The sequence below is a fragment of the Idiotropiscis lumnitzeri genome, chromosome 18 (genome assembly GCF_059441095.1).
Source record: "Idiotropiscis lumnitzeri isolate Australia: NSW breed Sydney's pygmy pipehorse chromosome 18, RoL_Ilum_1.0, whole genome shotgun sequence".
Lineage (NCBI taxonomy): Eukaryota > Metazoa > Chordata > Actinopteri > Syngnathiformes > Syngnathidae > Idiotropiscis > Idiotropiscis lumnitzeri.
Genome location: NC_142408.1, coordinates 13,477,114 through 13,495,291, shown reverse-complemented (window position 1 = coordinate 13,495,291; position 18,178 = coordinate 13,477,114). Strand labels below are relative to the sequence as shown.

At 39.6% G+C, this 18,178-nt stretch overlaps 1 protein-coding gene across 1 annotated transcript; it reads right to left on the bottom strand.

The window, feature by feature from the left end:
• Positions 1–1,275: 1,275 nt before the first annotated feature.
• fpgs (folylpolyglutamate synthase) lies at positions 1,276–17,064 on the bottom strand. The gene is made up of 15 exons (XM_088282207.1): positions 16,877–17,064; positions 14,099–14,227; positions 13,903–13,956; positions 13,205–13,269; positions 12,541–12,655; positions 9,492–9,569; positions 9,231–9,292; positions 8,931–9,033; positions 7,830–7,907; positions 7,459–7,606; positions 7,258–7,341; positions 6,361–6,511; positions 6,173–6,248; positions 4,246–4,312; positions 1,276–2,136 (listed from the first exon to the last, which is right to left on the bottom strand). The coding sequence occupies exons 1-15, from the start codon at positions 17,018–17,020 to the stop codon at positions 1,760–1,762; spliced, it is 1,731 nt and encodes a 576-aa protein (XP_088138333.1). The 5' UTR covers positions 17,021–17,064; the 3' UTR covers positions 1,276–1,759.
• Positions 17,065–18,178: the final 1,114 nt, after the last annotated feature.

Here is an 18,178-nt window from a genome sequence, read left to right as displayed (position 1 = left end):
CTCCAGCCATTGGAGTTGACTTTACATTTAAGTCAATGTGACTGCACAGCTATTAGCCGAAAGAAGAGAAGGTTGGCTGGTAGTTGTAGTCCCCCTAACATATGTCTCGGTGTAGCAATGTTGTCAAGCAGCAATATAAAAAAAAAAAGAGTCAGGAGATGACATCACTCCAACGAGAAGAGTTTGCGTGTGGCTGTCTTTGGCTAAAATGGCTCACCTGCTCTGACATTTACATGTAACTCAGCCCGAAACCCAACGGCAGGTAAAAAGTGCTTTCATTTTTTTTTTTTTTAAACTAACATTCAACCCATTCTCATTGGTGGGGCCTGTGTTAAAAGGGTGACTTGACTTCTGCTTCCTGGGAGTTCACCTAGAGAAGATGCTGACCTGGAATAAGAACACCACACAGGTGGCTATGAAGGCAACATTTAAAACAAACAAAAAAAAAAAAACTACTCCACTTCCTGAGAATCTTCAAGAACAACATCAGCCAGCATCCTCACCTGCTGCCCGTTCATGTGGTTTGCCAATTGCAATGTGGCAAACGAGAAGGAACTCTGGAGGGTCACCAAAATGGCTGAGATTGTGGGGGTCCTCCGCTTACACTGGAGGACCTTCACAGCTCTAACTGCCTCAGGAGAGCCAGTGCCATCCTGAAGGACTCCAACAGCCTAGGCCACTCTGTTTGTGCTACTCCCATCGGGCAGATGGTACAAGACCATAAAAACAGCTTTCCAAATGCTTTAAGAGCCCTAAGCATTCATTCTCTGTAATATATCAAATAGAATAATGCAACAAACTACAGTATTCATTATTCATATTTTTATCCTGCAGTAACCTTACAATATGCAAAATTCAACTCATTTGCATCTGTGTTCCGCCATGTGCCCATTTATTTCAATATTCATTTTTATCTTTGACATATTTATATATTTTTTATCCTTGTCTTTATGCTGTATAGCCCCCACCTTACTTTTCATTGCACTTGTTCTAATGACCAATTAAGGCTCACATGCTCTCTGAAGCAGAGCCATAATTGGTCATAATCTGATCCCTGAGCAAAGGTGATGTCATTTTCTGGCGAAAGCAAGTGGCAAAATGGCCGCCCTCTGAACGGGTCGATTTTACTGCTGACCTCATATTCCACAAATGCAATGTTAACCAGAATGCCGGTGTTTAGATTAGTGACTGCATTGTATAAAATCTTAACTCCCACCGTCGATGAATTAACAGTACGCATTACAAACCAATACAAATACAAGACACTGTACAGCATTTGATTCTTGCAAATAGTGTTATTTTTATTTACATGGCAAAATAGTCAAATAAACAAATAAAAGCTGGAAGGAGCTTTCTTAAAAAAAAAACACCAAAAGGTAGTCAAGTATTCCAAACATACTTTCTTCCAATATAGAAATGTTTTTAATTTGATTGAAAATACACATAATTAGTATTTTGAATAAATGCATTACAAACAATGTCACATTATCTTGTTTTGACAAATGTACCCGTTATGTAAACACATTTGACTTCAAGTGAGATTTAAGACTTAAGCTTGGCACTGTTGTGCGTAAGGTTTTATGTGAGTGTGTGCCATTCTGAGTGGGGACACTGCCTTGCTCCAAATGACTAACACCGGGTATTGTTAGCCTCACTCTTATTATTGTTGTACTCCTAAATATGCATTTTTTTTTAAAACAGACATTCATATTCCTTGCATTGGAATTCAATTTTTAACCGTTTCAAATTCATGGCCCATTTACTTGGAGGATTCAGGGACGAGGTGTTTGAGTGCTCCTCCCACCAGGTGGAGGCTTCCAGTGATAAGAATGTGGATCTCAGCTGCATCACACAGTGGAGCAGCTTTGGCGATCACACTGGGTTTCAACGGCATCACTTTTTTGGAAGGGTCCACGAGCACTGGGTCCCTACCCTGTGTGATCCATTGAAGGGCGCTGAGGATGCAGGGAAACACCAGTGTGTCCGCTTTCTTCTCAGGGACCAAAGAAAAGCTGTCCTCAATTAGTAGTGGGGTGTCACTGGTGGTCCCCGTGCTGGTGTGCAGACGCCAGCTTCTCTCGTTATCCAAGCAGCGAGTCAGCATGTGCTCCACTGACACGTTGAAATTCTGTTGGTCTGAGAAGCAGAGGGAGGATAGATGATTGAACAACAGATTGCTCCGGTTGGAAAGTTTAAGCAATAACTAACTGACAACCTAAAAAAGAAAGCAGCGATGCAGTAAAACAAAACATTTTAGGGTTCAGTAAAACTCCGAAACTGGAGCCAAATTCATGTGGCGCCAGATTTTCTCCAGAGGTCGTCTCACATTATCTTTGTGCCTATTTGTGCCACTAGAAACTGAATCTGAATATTATCGATTTGAATGTGAATTGCTTAACTTCATAAATTGTATATTTATTGTTTAATTTGAATCTGAATTTTTCCATTTGAATTATTTTTTTGCTAGGAACTGTATCCCAAAATACTTTAAATTAAATTTAAAACTGTGTAATGTGTTTTCAATTCCTCAAAAAAGTGCACCTCACTAAATATTCAGTTTCTGAATACTGTGGTTATTGTATGCTTTATACATCATTTGAGCTTTTTTTTAAATTTAACTAAGTTGTTTAATTTAAGAGTGATTGATTTGATAAAAGGATTGCTTGGTTCTAGATGAATGGTTGATAATTTGTATAGCTCTTTTTCTCAAGTTTATAGGTAGGCTGTGTATTTGTTTTCTATGTATTTCCCCTATCTCCATGCAATAGGTCAGATTTGGCAGTCATAATGAACAATATAATGTGTAGGAGTCGTTTTTTTAGGAGGTCCTTGATTTTATAAAAGATACCTATAGTTTGAGATATTTTTCACATTTTCTATTTGTGATTTCCAGGATAATTTTGCATCTATAACAACGGCAAGAAATTTTATTTCATTTACTCAATTTCAATTGAGTCGACAAAAATCTTGACTTGACTCGTGCCAAAGATTATGAACTTTGTCTTATCTAAATTTAAAGACAAATTATTTGCATTAAACCACTTTCTTAGCAAGTTTAATTCATTTCCCACAGTAGTCACAAGCTGCTTGCAATTTCCCCCTGAGCAATATAATGTATCATCAGCAAGTATGATTTTTTTTTTTTTTTCTTTTAAGTGCGGAAGAGCAACAACACATTAATATACGGTACAAATAATTTGGGACCAAGCACAGACTCTTGGGTAACCCCGTGAGTTGTCTTCAGATATATATTTTTTAAATAAATCTGAAAAATCTATCTCTATGTGTGACGCGTGCAATGAGTTAGCGTTCACTCATTGAATCTGTGCACTTCGTTTTTGTCGCCAGCCCAGTCACAATTTTGCATTTCAATGGTGTCGATTACGTAATAATATACACAGATTACGTCGCAAACAGCGATGTAAAACAGTTTATTTCGAGCCTTGGTGTGATAAAATATTTACAGGAAAGAATAAGAGTAAACATTTTAAATATTGTGCAGTAGGGCTGGGAGATAATTCAATACGTATCGCGATAGACGTGATCGATATCAATAGAAAATGCCTTCGATAAAATGTTTGAAAAAAAAAATCGGAACGCAAACACCGACTGCGGCATTCTGCCTGTTCTAGACACGCGCAGCCGCCTCAAAACACGAAGAAGAAGCAGTTGAACCAACAAAGAACAAACAGCGAACCTAGCTAGGACCCACAAGTGCGTGCAGCATACGAATGCGGAAAGAGAGAGAGTGGCATAACTTGGTTCAAATAAATGACCAGTCGAGTCAGTACAACTCTTACAATATAATATTGTCCATACCACGGTCTACCGGTGGAACCACACCGCGTCTGCAATTGGCGTAAAAAATAAATCGCAATTATCAATGTACGCTTTTTGCTCACTTTCAACCCGCAATTATTTGACCCATGATTTTGGAAAATATCCTTAATCAGCATTATTGATGTAACCAGTGTTTTTTATAACAAAATACAAACAATACGCAACAGTTTGCAGCTCTGCTGTCTGCTACTGCCTGCCAATCATAAGCATTGATATTGAAGACACATTATGAAGCTTCACTTACACTAAATATTCCAGCTGTCATGACAGCTTTTTTGTTACAAGGTGCAACAACAACAGTGCAATTAACTGCGGATTTCACATTTTCATTTGTCATACTTTTTTATCCAAATGATCGAAATTTGCCTTGGCGATGGAGAACTTTAATCCCTGCAATGATCTCACCTGCATTACAGGAAGTGATGGTCTCAGTGATGTTAGGACAAAACACAGCAAAATCAAAATAGCAAGGCTGAAATAGAACAGAAAAAAAGTGTAACGATTCAGGTAGTATGTTAGAAAGTATGGTGTTGTCAAATGTCCTGGTAAAGCTTGAGTTGTCCTGTCTAATACGTCCATTCTTACAGTAATGACTTATCTAACACATTACCTCTCTCAGTAAAATCCTATATTTCAATCATGGTGTTTCCTCACATGTGTACGTGGAACAAAACTAATGAATAAAATACAGGTGGTGAAACCATTCTTAGTCAAAGACAAGGACTCACTAAAGTGATTAGATCTGGAAGTGAAGGATTCTGGACTTCACAATTTAAAATACCTCGAGGGAGAGTGACATGTCACGTTTCGAGCATATGAAAACTAATGGCGGAATGAGAGATATTCACGTTTTCAAGATATATATATGGTCACTTTTTTCACTGCGTCAGCTAAAGAAAATAAAGTATGTTGAACACTGTGCTGTCAACAAAGTGTTATCTCGTTTCAAAACAAGACAAAGACATGGCCAAATATATGTCAGGCTAAACGTGACTGCCTGAAGTGAAGTCTAGAAATGCCTTTTTTCTTTTTGTAAAGAAAAACAAGTACCTCTGTTTCAATCACCCCAAAAAGATATTTTTGTATATGAATATAAGTTAAAAAAAAAAAAAAAAAAAAAAAAAAAAAAGCTATTTCTGCTATATTTAAACCTCACAGTTAAAAATGCACTTCCAATTAGTGGTGGCAAAACTGATGAGCAGGGTTCATGGCATGTCCTGAACTAATAAGTACCGTATTTTCCGGACCATAGGGCGCTCTTTAAAGTCCCTAATCTTGCCCAAAACAAACAAAGCGCCTTGTAAAGCGGTGCACCCATTATATGGACTAAGCATCACTCGTGACCATCAACCCTTTTACTCATTGGGCTGTTCGGAGTGCATGTTAGCACACCCTGCTGGTCGAAGTCTGAGTCATCTATGCTTCGGATAGACTGTGACTAATACATTATGTGACTATGGTGTTTGGGTGATGGTGTGGGAGAAAGCTGGACTAAAGGGCAGCTGTCCACAATGTTGTAGTCTGTCTTATCATTTATGTTATTGCAAACAAGAAACGTCCCAGGTTTAGACAACAGACTGCAAAAAGCCCAAAGCACAACATGCACATCTCTCTAAACAGCCATGTGATTGGCTGAGTCTGAGTGGCTCCCAAGAAGCCATTGCTGTAATCTTTTTGTGTTATTTTTATTTCTTTTGGGTATATTGATGGCATGAGAGATACATGTTTTGTGTTAATCTTATTTCTTTGTTTCATTGTTTGCTTGTATGCTGAGTTTTTTTTGGTTTTGATTTGAAACCGTGACTCTAAGGAGTGTGGTGACCAGTGAAGTCCCTCCCCTGACGTTGGCATGACACCTTTTATTGGTTAGAGTCATTATTATTGACAGTGATTCCTATTAGTTTCATGACATCTGTCAATGAAATGAGTTGATGCCTCTGGGAGCGATTCTTTATGGGATTGAGTCCTGGTGAACTGGCATCAGCCTAGCTAGCGCGAACGTGCTAGCGGGAGCAGCCAAGCTAGCGCGAACGTGCTAGCGCGAGCAGCCGATGCGGCCATAGTATATGGGCGCCTAGTATATGCATTAAAGACGGAAATAGCACCCTCAACTGGTGTTGCACCCTTTGAGGCAGCGCGTCGTATGGCCGTAAAAATACGGTACCTTTTAATCTAATAAGTTACTTTTAAAATCAAGTAAAGAGTAGAGTAAGATACTTTTAAACTCAGGTAATCAGTAAAGTTACATAACTTTTACAAGATAACAGTGGCAAAAATAACTGTGCGCACAGTGAAATAAAATTAATGTCAAGATTTGCTACACACTACTCACCACAAGAAGTTTAAGCATGGCAGCACAGTCTCTCTCCCCAGTGGCATTAAACAACAAGATTCTTGCAACGGGTCCACTGCAAAAGATTAGTCCTGTTATTATCAAACAAAAAGGCTTTTGAGTGAAGTATGTATTAATTATTGCATAATATTATCCACCATGAATGTTTTTTTGAGACTGACATTCACCTTGCGTTGACTTCATGCTGGGTTGCAGTCTCTCTGAACCAATTTACACATGCCTGCATACTGCGCATGGTGTGAGCACCATCCAAGAAGTACGTGACTGCGCCGTGTTTAATCGTTTGATTTCTTCCGGGCCACTCAGTGTCCGCTAGTCCTGACATCACGGAAAGAAAAACAAAACAGTGGATACTGTCACATTCATCCTGCGTTACAATTTGGAAAATCTGCTCCACGAACATCACAAATGCCTGTGAGAGCAGCTATTGCTGAGGTTTGCCGGTGAATTGAAGAGAAGCTCATTCACAAATTTTACTCATGATGAACATAATTGACATCAGCTTTTCTTTGGGGCGGCTCTGTAACTAGCCATGTTGGGTATTGTCTGGGGGGATTCAAGGCGGGGACACTTAAGTCCGGTCCTCAAGTTCATCAGCAAGCTATGAGAAGTCTGATAAAGATTCCTGAACATTTCAATCTAGTGTGTTGGAAGAGGGTGAAAGCTGAAACGAGCTGGATAGTGACTCTCGAGGACCGGCCTTGGCCACCACCGGTTTAAAGGTAATTATTTGTTTTGTTTTGTTTTAAAATGCATCTGTGTTAAATCGTGGAGACCCACAGCTGATTAATAGGAAGCAGCCAATATACAATATAGAGATTTGCTTTTATGTCTAAATTTAGCTGTTGTGGCTATTGATCAGGGGCGCTTTATAATCCGGAGAGTATGGTGCTTGTTTTTGGGGAAAACAATACAACTTTATTTATATAGTGCATTTCACAACAGCTGTAGCAGTATCAAAGTGCTTTTCATATGATCAAATACATTTGTCGCTTTCATAGTTCCAAAATATAGCAATACCAAGTTACTAGCCAATGATACAACCCTGTTTTCCAAAGAGGTACCTTTCTTCATGGTGGCTGAAGGCGTGAAGGCAGTTGCTTTAGGTGTACCTGACGTCTCAACACTGGGAGACAAAAACTTTTCATCTGTTGAAAAATACAACAGGGTTGAATCCTTAGACTTTATTACACATTTAAATTTCTACAGGGTGTGTGAATTTCAAAAGCGATATCAAATTCCAACGCAAGTCTCCCATCCTTTACCTGGTCGACATCTCCTTTGCAACCAAGTGTGACTCAGCTGCAGGGCTAGCGAGGCATTGGATCGCTGGTGCTGTCCCGCCAAGCCCAATTTTAAAGGTCCACAGTTTGTCTGGTAGTCCTCAAAGTCCGGACACACCCACAGTGGGCACTACAACAATGGGTCAGGTGGAGTCAGTCACATAAAATATATTCATTTATTGTTCAGAGCTTCCTAGAGGAATTATTTTGGAAAGATTTTTAGGCAAATTAAAAAAGCGCTCAAGAACGACACACTTGACATCCAACAACTTTTTTTTTTTTTCTTTGAATTGTGGTCTTTTTCCATAACATGCCCCCTATAAGAAAGGCATATCAAATGGATGGTTGCTTACGCTGATTTCTTTAGCCCTTTCCCTCAACACATCCATTGCCTCTTCTGGCTGTTTGACAGTGAAAGCAGGGACACCTGGCTAAAAAAAGGAGAGAAACATGCAGATGAGGAACAGTAGAGAAGTTACAGCAAAAATAATGCAGCATGATAGAAAAACAATTCTATCCTTGACCTTTAAAGCAACATACAGTTCAAGAGAATTTCCCTGAGATATATGGCTTCAAGCAGCGCAAGAGCCAATAACCAGTTGCTCCAGGAATTTGCCATGTTGTGATCTTTTTTAACATTCACACCATTTCAACCAATCTGTATGAATTGTGTACGAGCTGGCATTTTCATCCAATAATACTGATAGAAGCATTCTCAATCTCAACTATTCTTACTATATGTAATATGTGAGCACTTGTGACGAGACACTGACTTTCTAAAATGTGTGTGGATGCTATTCAAATACATATCCAAATGTGCCAATTAGTCTGTAGTAAATTTATTAAAATCGGTAATCTTTGGGTCAGATAGACTAGCCACCTTCATGTTAACAGCACTTTGCTGTTATTAATTAGTGCGTTTTTATGCTTACAATTCAAATGTGTCTAAAATATCACCCTGAATGTGTAATACAATCAGACATGGATGCATGCATGTTAAATTCCACAGTCAAGCAGAGGAAAGACAAAAATACAGGTCAATGCTATGAATTACATCAATGAAAAAGCTAAAAAGAAATCCTCAATGTCAATCGCATTTTTTGTAAACTACTGCTGTGAAGTCAGCCCTTCTTAGCCATAATATCACAATAGAAAAGCCAGCGGAATTCTGGAGGGCCAGAATAACTGTAAATTAAAAAAATTTAGTATTCCATCTAGACTCTTTATGAGGCAAACTCATGCTGAGGGCAGGACAATAACAGGAATTTAAAGTTAAATTGAAACATAAAAACATTAAAATGTGAAGTTTTTGTCGTGACTCTTCGAGAAATCTAAGCAAAAGCAAATGTCAACCACTGCTGTAAGAGAGACCACGCATTTCCTAGGATCTGATGAAAACCTAACAAGCAGAGAGAATAACATAGTAGTTACGCGTGTGTGATGCCAACACAGACCTTAAAGATCCCCCCCTTTTGCCAGGCAATCTTCTCTATGGTGTCTCCAAGAATCTGCGTGTGATCTATCCCCAGCGAAGAGATGCCACATACCCAAGGTCTCCTGTGGAGGTGCACAGTCACGTAAAAGGTAAATATAAAAAAAAACAGTAACTGCAACTGATAATGCCTGACGAGCACTTGTATGGAACGGTCGTTAATGGAGTCTAAAATGTTAGCTCCCAAGATGACAACTGTAAGGCATGTCTGCCCGTCGCTTTTTCATCAAGCTTAATAATTACAGTAGGAAATGTTTCTTGCCTTATAATGTTGGTGCAGTCATAAGCGCCACCAATCCCAACTTCAATCACAGCCAAATCCACCTGAGCAAAAGACCCAAAGGAAACATCCTGAAGATTAGACCGAGTGACAGGATTTCGTCAAAATATAATTCATACTCCCGTGTGTATATCATCAACAATGTTGTTTGATAATTACTCTGGGGATGAGGAGGGACAGTATGTGTCGGGTTCTAACTCATTCAACCAAATTGCTGTCTGATAATGCAATCTGAATGCCTACCTTTTCCTGAAGGAAAACATGGAAGGCCAAGATGGTGAGGAAGCGGAAGTATGCAGGCATTGTCCCATCATGGGCTTCCTAAAAGTTAAAAGGATATTAAATCATTTGAACAAAGATGACTCCATAACAATTACATCTACACCTGCGCCCAGAAGATTTGGCCTTTCTGCAGTCCCCGAAATGTTTGTGTGCAAATGCAAATTAAATCAAATAATGGTTAAATTTTTTTGGACCAAACGGTACATGAAAAAAAATGTCCAATGTTAAGATGCGTTATATATAGTGACCATAAGGGAGCATCTGTTGTGGAAAAAAAAGTTAGTTTTTGTTGAGTAGGGTAAATACACTTGACTGGTCTTCATCTCCTTGTCTCGTCATTGACCTCATGCACGTAACCACAACCCATGGCTGTGGCTTCAGCACTTTGAGGCCCAGTTCCAGCTAGGAGGAGTGACACAGGATGTACAAAGTGCTTCCATGTGGTGGCAGCATTTTGACACCTGAACAACAGCCAGAGTGATGTCACTGCTGGAGGGCTCCACCAGCTATCAACAAGTACAAAGTGCTCAAAGCATTCCTTTTTAGACTCTCCGAACTGTGCGGACTTCAGACGGCAAACCATCCGAATTGATGGAAAGGATGCTGGCTGTGCTAGACTGCACTGATTTCTTCTCTTCCACACTTTCTTACAGCAGCCTCCGGTGCCAGTGGGCACCACGCTCGCCATTTCAGCCTTCTCTTCCTTCAAAAGACTACAGTGTGCTTGCTGTTGAGGCAGACATAATTTTCCATCATCAACCAGCATCAATTTGACCACATGATGATTTCCAACCAGGACACCTGGCCCTGCTGCCATCCCGAAGGACACCGTAGCCATGGTGAACAACTGATGGTGTTCCTACCATGCCAGCTTTGGCACCAAGGCAAAGCAATGTCACAAACTCCGCTGGCCAGGGCTGCAAGCTGCTGTTCATTACAGACTATATCCTGCCGACAACTGCTGGTGGACTCCAGAACTTAGCGTAGCATCTTGCTGTCATAGCTGGGATGGACATCGCCGGGATGGACATCGCTAATGGCATGCCCATACATATCTAAAGACACCAGATGTGTGGACGTGTGTTCTGGTGGACACCGTTTCATAATGGCCGCTGTATCTACAGCACTGCTGAACATGGACTTTCTCTGTCCCTTAAATCTGCCACCTTATTGAGGTCTCTTATGCAACATACTCATGCACACTAGGAGGGACTGACTCGCTCTGCCTGTCAAACGCTCAGTTTCCTGACCAAGCGCACGTTCACGACACCACTGCAGGTCTATTCAGTCTATGCTTGTGTTCGGTGCCTTGACTCTGTTAAGCTTGCAATCACCAAGGAGAAGTTTGCGGCCACAGAATGCCTTGGGATCATCCGCCACCCAAACAGTTCACAAGCCTCCTCCCTGTACAAGAATGATGGTGATTTGTGCCCCTGTGGTGTTTTCTGCCACTTGGACAATGAGATGACCCCAAACCGGCATCCCATTCCGCACATTCAGGACTTCTACGGCCATCTGGTGGGGGCCACCATCTTTTCAAAGGGTAAAGCATCAGGTACCAGTACACCTCCATGATGTACCTAAGACAGTGGTCACACCCTTATGCCTTTTTGAATTCCTGCAGATGATTGTTGGCCTCAAAAAGCATAGCGCAGATAATTCAGCACCTTATGGACTCGTGCTACATGACATGCTGTTCTTTGTCAGCATCAAAGTGTGCAGAGTCATTTACGTATAGTGCTTTTGAAAAGTAATCCGATGGCTCTTGCCAGCCTATATGGCAAGGGTGTCAAACTCAAATACACAGTGGGCCGAAAAGTAAAAACTTGAACAAATCCGCGGGCCAGCATTTAATTTTTTGAAAAACAATATAAATGCCGATTTTTTTTTTATTGAAAATTTTTATTATAAGTGGCTTTATTGATGTAATACCATGATTAGTTTTTAAAATTACTATTATCATTTTGAATGTAAAATGGCATTTGGTATAGCCTCGCGGGCCACATATAATTACACTGCGGGCCAAATTTGGCCCGCGCGCCGGGGGTTGACACCTATGCGTTGGCAAAAGGCACAGTACAAATACATTGTCAGCATGAAGTTGGCCTTAGGGTTGGTGATGTGTTACTGTCATGCATACCATAAACAATTGTTGCCGAGCATACGGCCCAGTACAAATTTACAGGATAAGAGTATCAGATATGTACATACTTCTTTATTGTTAACTCAATGGCAATAGACAATCAATAAGGTGAGTTAGAATGATTTATCAGGCAACTAGGCTGTTATCTGACTGAAGTGCTACGATCGTACCGGACCCAATTGGAAACATGAAATGTCCCTAAAAATGTGAACTCATTTGACTAAATTAGGGAAGGATGAGCCCTTATTACATTTGGGTTTTTGGATTGGATTGGCCTGGTTCTAATAAAAACATTTTGGCCTGGAAGGGACGCGATTCCACGATCCAGTGGTACAGACCATCACGAGTGGAGAGTAAAGACACGAATGGCCTTCTCCTCATCTCATCCTGTACTACATACATTACTGCATAATCCCACTACAGACTGCTCCCGTGAACTTTGTATCTTATACTGTCCCGATCCCGTCATTAATGGTAAAGCTGACTCCCATCCTGTGGCCCGTGATATTTCCGAAAAAATGTCAACTTTGACTTGGCATCACTTTCTTCTACAGCAGAGTAAGCTCCATCAGGAAAGAATTTCAAGTCACTTAATGCAAGTAATGTGACCCAACTGCAGTGTCACGTGTGGGTCATGCTCAGCACGATGTCAAGGGCCTCATTTTGTACGAGACAGTTTAACTGACACTGTAACATCACACATCCGTCAGGAGATGCATTCAAAACATTCCAATACTTAACATGCATCAAGATAGCACCTCAAACACATTAATGAGCAACATATTTACTAATAATTCAGTAAATACAGTACAGAGTGAAATTAAATAACTGTAATGTCTTATATGTGCGACTTGTTGCGCTACCCACCTTTGTTTCATCCAGCCGTCCATAAATCTGCCAGAAATATTTAGTGAAGAGATCTTTTCCAATCGGCTGTCCGTTGATTCTAATTCTCTCCCTTACTTGGACCAAATGTGGAGAACTATAATCAGAGTAGGAAAACCGTTTAAAAAAATATAAACAAGTAGGCTCACTAAATGTAAACCAAAGAAGCAGACAAACAATCAGACAGAGGGAAAAATATGTTGCTGTTCAACAAAACATGACTGAAAGCAGCCTAAATAAGTGATGCAGAAATGTCAGTGTAATTTTAATTTTAACAGACTAGTTTTTAATCCAGCGAAAAAAAGCCACAACAGAGAGGACAACACTTTTAAAACCTTGTACTTGACAACGCAATCACTGTCATTTTAAGTAATTTTTGTGTTGTGTTGTATGCAGAGAAAAATATTTTGGGCACTGCTGTTTACTATTTCTTTTCGTTGTTACATGCACAATTTGTCCAATGATTTTGGTCCAATTAAAAACCGCTGATAAATATTCAATACACATTTTACACAAAAAATAGGGGACAATTTTTGGGGGGTGATTCTCTGAAAATAATAAATAAAGAAAGAGAAATATTGAAAAAAAAATAAGGCAAATCCATGGGTGCCTAAATACTCAACTAAATCATAATTCAAACTTTTACCTGCAAAAGCCTGTTCGGAAACCATAACCTCTCAAAATCTGCTCAGTGAATGCGCACGTTGACCCCTGAAACAAGAAAATAAAATTCACATTTGTAAATAATTGTCAAGCTTTTCTTAATAATTCAACGTAAAAAAACATTCAAGAACTACATACAATCATAAATAACAAAATAAATATTCTTTTCTGATTCAAGTGTACAACAGCGCCCTTTACATTTGTATTGAGGATAGAGGAGGTGCAGAATTTAATTCCCTCTTGTCGCACAAGCTGTGTGAAGCGCTATTAGTAGATGAGAGAGAAGAGCAAAACTAATGTTTCCAACAACGAGGATGCCAGGATCATTGATGTCGATGGCTGGGACAGTGAGAATATCGTCTCGCAGTCATAGCATGACCTCACTCACGTAAGCGACAAGCTGACTTTGAAAGTTAACAAACAACTATACTTTTCAAACAGCCGAGAGTTAATGTGCTGGCAAGTAACACAAAGAAGGACTGGTCAAATTCTTCTGCACTATTTAATCATCTCACCTCAAGCACTACATTTTAAAATTGGCTAACAAACCCAAACATAGGCAGAATATGAAAACTAAACACAGAAATGCCAAGAGCCTAACACCGATCCTCGGAACAGCGTAGCAGAGACATCCTAACCACTCGTCACGATGGTCACCATATTTACACCAGTTCAACTCACCTTGCCCTTTGTTCCAGTCACATGAATGATGTTTAGGTGATCTAGTTCCTTCACCTTTGAAATACAAACACAAGTTGACTAATGATGTAATACGTACTGAAGCGATCACAGGAAAAAAAAACAATGGTCTTCTATGTCATGATTATATTCATAGAATGTGACCTTTGGATTACTTTGATCTTAATAATGTACTCACGGTGAGGCCAGCCCGTTCCAGGAAGCCCCTCATGGCTTGAAGCTGAAGCTCAGGGTTGTTCCGCTCCCGCCGTACTTGCTCCAGAGCACTGGCATTTGTCTGTAGTGTGTTAAGGGTGCAAATGGCATCCTGAAACAAAATCAGTAAAACCTTTATAATAGTATGGAATTCATCATGCAATCAACTTAGTCTTGCTGATGTAATACTAGTGATTGACAGATTTAAAGCTCTTATCGCTCATTAGTGATGGCGAGGCAATGCCCGTATCAATTGAACGAAGGTCTTTTTTTTTTTTTTTTTTTTAATACTACTACAAGTAGTTTAAAGAATGGGGCATAGGTGTCAAACTACAGTCCTTGAGGGCCACTTTACTACACGTTTTCCATCTCTCCATGCTGCAACAACATAATTCAAACGATCAGCTCATCTGCAAGATCTGAAGGACCCTGAATATGATCATGATCGGTTGAATCAGGTGTGTTGCAACAGGGACAGATAGAAAACATGCAGGATAACGGCTCTCAAGGACCGGAGATTGACGCCTGTAAAATAAACGATTGAGCAATCCAAAAATGCATTAAGCAAAACAGCAGATGATTTGTTTGAGGTGTAAATAGCTCATTGTGAATTTTTTTCTCCCCTCAATATTGTGATTACGATTTAATATGCAATTATTTTTAAAGGTTCTCTTCTGGTGTATTTTACTTTCTATAAGCACAAGATATAAATTGATTTGAATTTTGGAGCCGATCACAGAGTTTAAAAAGACCCAAAAAACTAATATAAAAAAAAAAAAAAACACTAACCTATCAAAGATCAGATCATAAGATGGACCAATTCATCCAACCTATTTTCTCAATTCCCAGTATTCATTTACTACACAGTTAACACCTGGAATTCGTAAGGGATAAGATAAACGTTATGACAGGGAAAACAAAAAATGCTGGGTTCCGACGAATAAGCAAAATACACCAAAAAATAAATAAATAAATGAAGGCCCATTGAAATGTATTTGGGGAAAAAAAACAACAATTAAACCCTAAAACTTCTCAGCAAAACATTCATATACATTCAATAAATTGAAAATGCGGTTTAAAAAAAAAAAAACTGACCCGTCTCGTGGTTTGGTTAAAATTGCCAGTGTTTGTATATACAATGCTTAAATCATTTTGTTTTGTGTGTCTGTTTTACAGTAAACCAGCTGGTACAACTGCAAAAGAATATTTTGGTTCCTCAATGTAATATGATGCAATTCTCCCATTTCTTGACCGATATATTTTGAGAACGGGTGATAAAGAAACTTGCAAAACCTGTTTTCCAAGTTTAAGTGTGTAGGAAGGGTAAACACTGTTAAAATTGCACAGTATTTTTTCATTAGCTAATTAAATTAGCGTTTGAATGTTCATTTGGAATTGCTGTCATGTTGATACTGGCACGCACAGTATTTGATGCGTGGTTGAATTTGCTATTTGTTACAATGGGTTTCATTTCACGGTAGAGACAGACCAATATTGTTTTTACAGACCCGAAACCAATGCCCATAATCAACATGCTCGTCTGCTCCAGCCTGTGTAAGTGGAGAATCGACTGGCACAGTATTTTTGATTTCGTGGAGGTGATCAAATGAGTTCACGTTTGATATCAATAAATCCAAACTATTGTGCAGATTTCACCGGTGGAAGTGGAGAAGAGTAGTAGCGTGCAGTTGCATTTTGGGGGTGATCGGTTGCTGTTTTAGACAACAGAACTGACAATTCGAGCAATATTACCTCACTTGCCTCCCTGCTGTGACGTAGATGCTGAAACTGGGGGAAAAAAAGATGCTGAAACTGGAAAAAAAAAATAACAAGCCAGCTCCAAAAGGTGGCGTGCCAATTTGTCGTAATTTCATCACAAAAAAAAAACTTAAATCACAACAGAGTCTTTTGGGGGAGCATTTTAGTACGCATTTTGACATGCAAACCTATTCTAAGTGCCAATGTTAACGTCAGTGAATTGTCAATTGAAAAGAATGCAAATCAAAGTGATTTCTAAGTAAACAATTCGAAAAGAAATAGCTATACAAACTATTTAACATTAATTCGGGCTTCATTTGCCATTATTTTTGTACAATTATTACACCAGATATGTACAATATATCATATTTTTTTCATTGGAAAATATCTTAGTGTATTGCTTGAGTTTATAATAGCAATTATAAACACAAGACCTTGAAAAGCATAATTTCATATTAAATAGCAATGTTGAGGTAAGAAAATCTTAAATATGTGTTTCAAAATCGTTCCAGACGCAGCACCAAATAACGGTGCGCTGCGAGTCATCAGTCGGAGAACAGCAGCATTAAAAGTTTACTGCAAGTTCAAATTCAAGAAATGCAGTCATTATTACAATGATTAAACAACACAAGAACTTTAACAGCAACAAAAAAAAGTTTAACATATTAACGCGATAGCCCGTGTTGCGTTCGCTATCTACTTGCACTTTGACGTCTGACTAAGTCACAATCATTCCATGTGGCAGTTGCCTTTCAGTTGAGCCAAGAGATCCGTCCAAGTTTCGGATGACACAAGCGCGCTACATTTATACTGTACAATGGTGAGGCTCCACCGACAGCGTCAAAGAAGGCCTATTGCGAGCGGATTCCTGTCAGCCATGTTAACCAATGACAGAGAAACTTTGCTACGATTCAAAAGTTGCGGCTCAAATTTGTCGGACTAGCTAGCAAGCGGCAAGCTAGCCGGCGACGTGCCGCGGAAGGTTGGCATTGACAGCGCTCACCTGGTACTCCATTCCCGGAATATGAGGAGCAGTCTTGGTGCTGTAGAGTTGGAGTGGAAAGCCCGCCAACCTGCAAGGCCACACTCGCCTTCTGAGCCTCGCCGCGAACACAGACGGCTTCCACACGCGGGACATACAAACCATTATTGGACGCTGAGCTGTCAAGGGAAGTTGGAACCAAATATGGTGTTGGGGCGTGACGTAGAAGTGACGTTGCGGAAGCAAACTTTATGAATAAAGATTTTGACAACAACGGAAAAAAAGGATTTGTTTTAAATAAAATGTACATTAAATGAATTAAATAACAACACCTTTGGGAAAATTCAAATACTCGTGAGAGATCAAAATATATCTAGTTCATTATGGGATTAGTTATATTATAACATTGCATTCAAAATATACTTTTTAATTATTATCGCATATTATTACGTACACTATCAAAATTAATTCATGAAAAACGGTACGCAGGACGATGAAATAATTATATACAGAAATAATTAATTAAATACGGAAATAACTAATTAAATACAGAAAAATGTATAGTTTTTACATATCATCATTGGTAATTTGATTAATTAATGACACATTTATTTATCTAATTCCATATATAATTAATCAATGAAACATTTAATTAATGACACTTTTACCCAGGGGTGGGCAAACGTTTTGATTGGCGGGCCACAATGAGATCTAAAATTTGATAGAGGGGCCCGACCAGGAGCAGATGGTTGGAGTGTTTTGGTAACCTCACCTCATCTCACCTCAGCGTTACTACAATGTATATGTCTTTGAAAAACCACAGTAGAGTGGAACCTCGGTTCTCGACCATAATCCGTTCCAGAACCCTGTTCGAAAAGCGATTTGTTCGAACACCGAAATCATTCCTTTGCTGCTTGCACTGACTTTCTTTGGAGGCATGATTAGGGGCTAAAACACTTCGTACACCTATATAAAACGCGAGAGCAAAACGCAGCACGTCCGCACGCGACAACAGTTGGTCACGAAGAGAGCGATCTACACCCGTACGCCGCTCAGCATCCCACCCTCGCGTACGCACTCACGCGTCGTACCGGCGTTCGAACTCCGATTTTTGTTCGAACTACGAAGCAAGAATTTCTCGAATTTTTTGTTCGGACTCCGATTTGTTCGAACTGTGAGTCGTTCGAAAACCGAGGTTCCACTGTATTTAGAAAATAAAACATTCACAAGGTTTATTCATTTAATTTTTTTTCAAGTTCCGTCAGGCCGGATTAAAACGTTTGGCCATGTGGACCTCAGGCAGTAGTTTGCCCATGCCTGCTT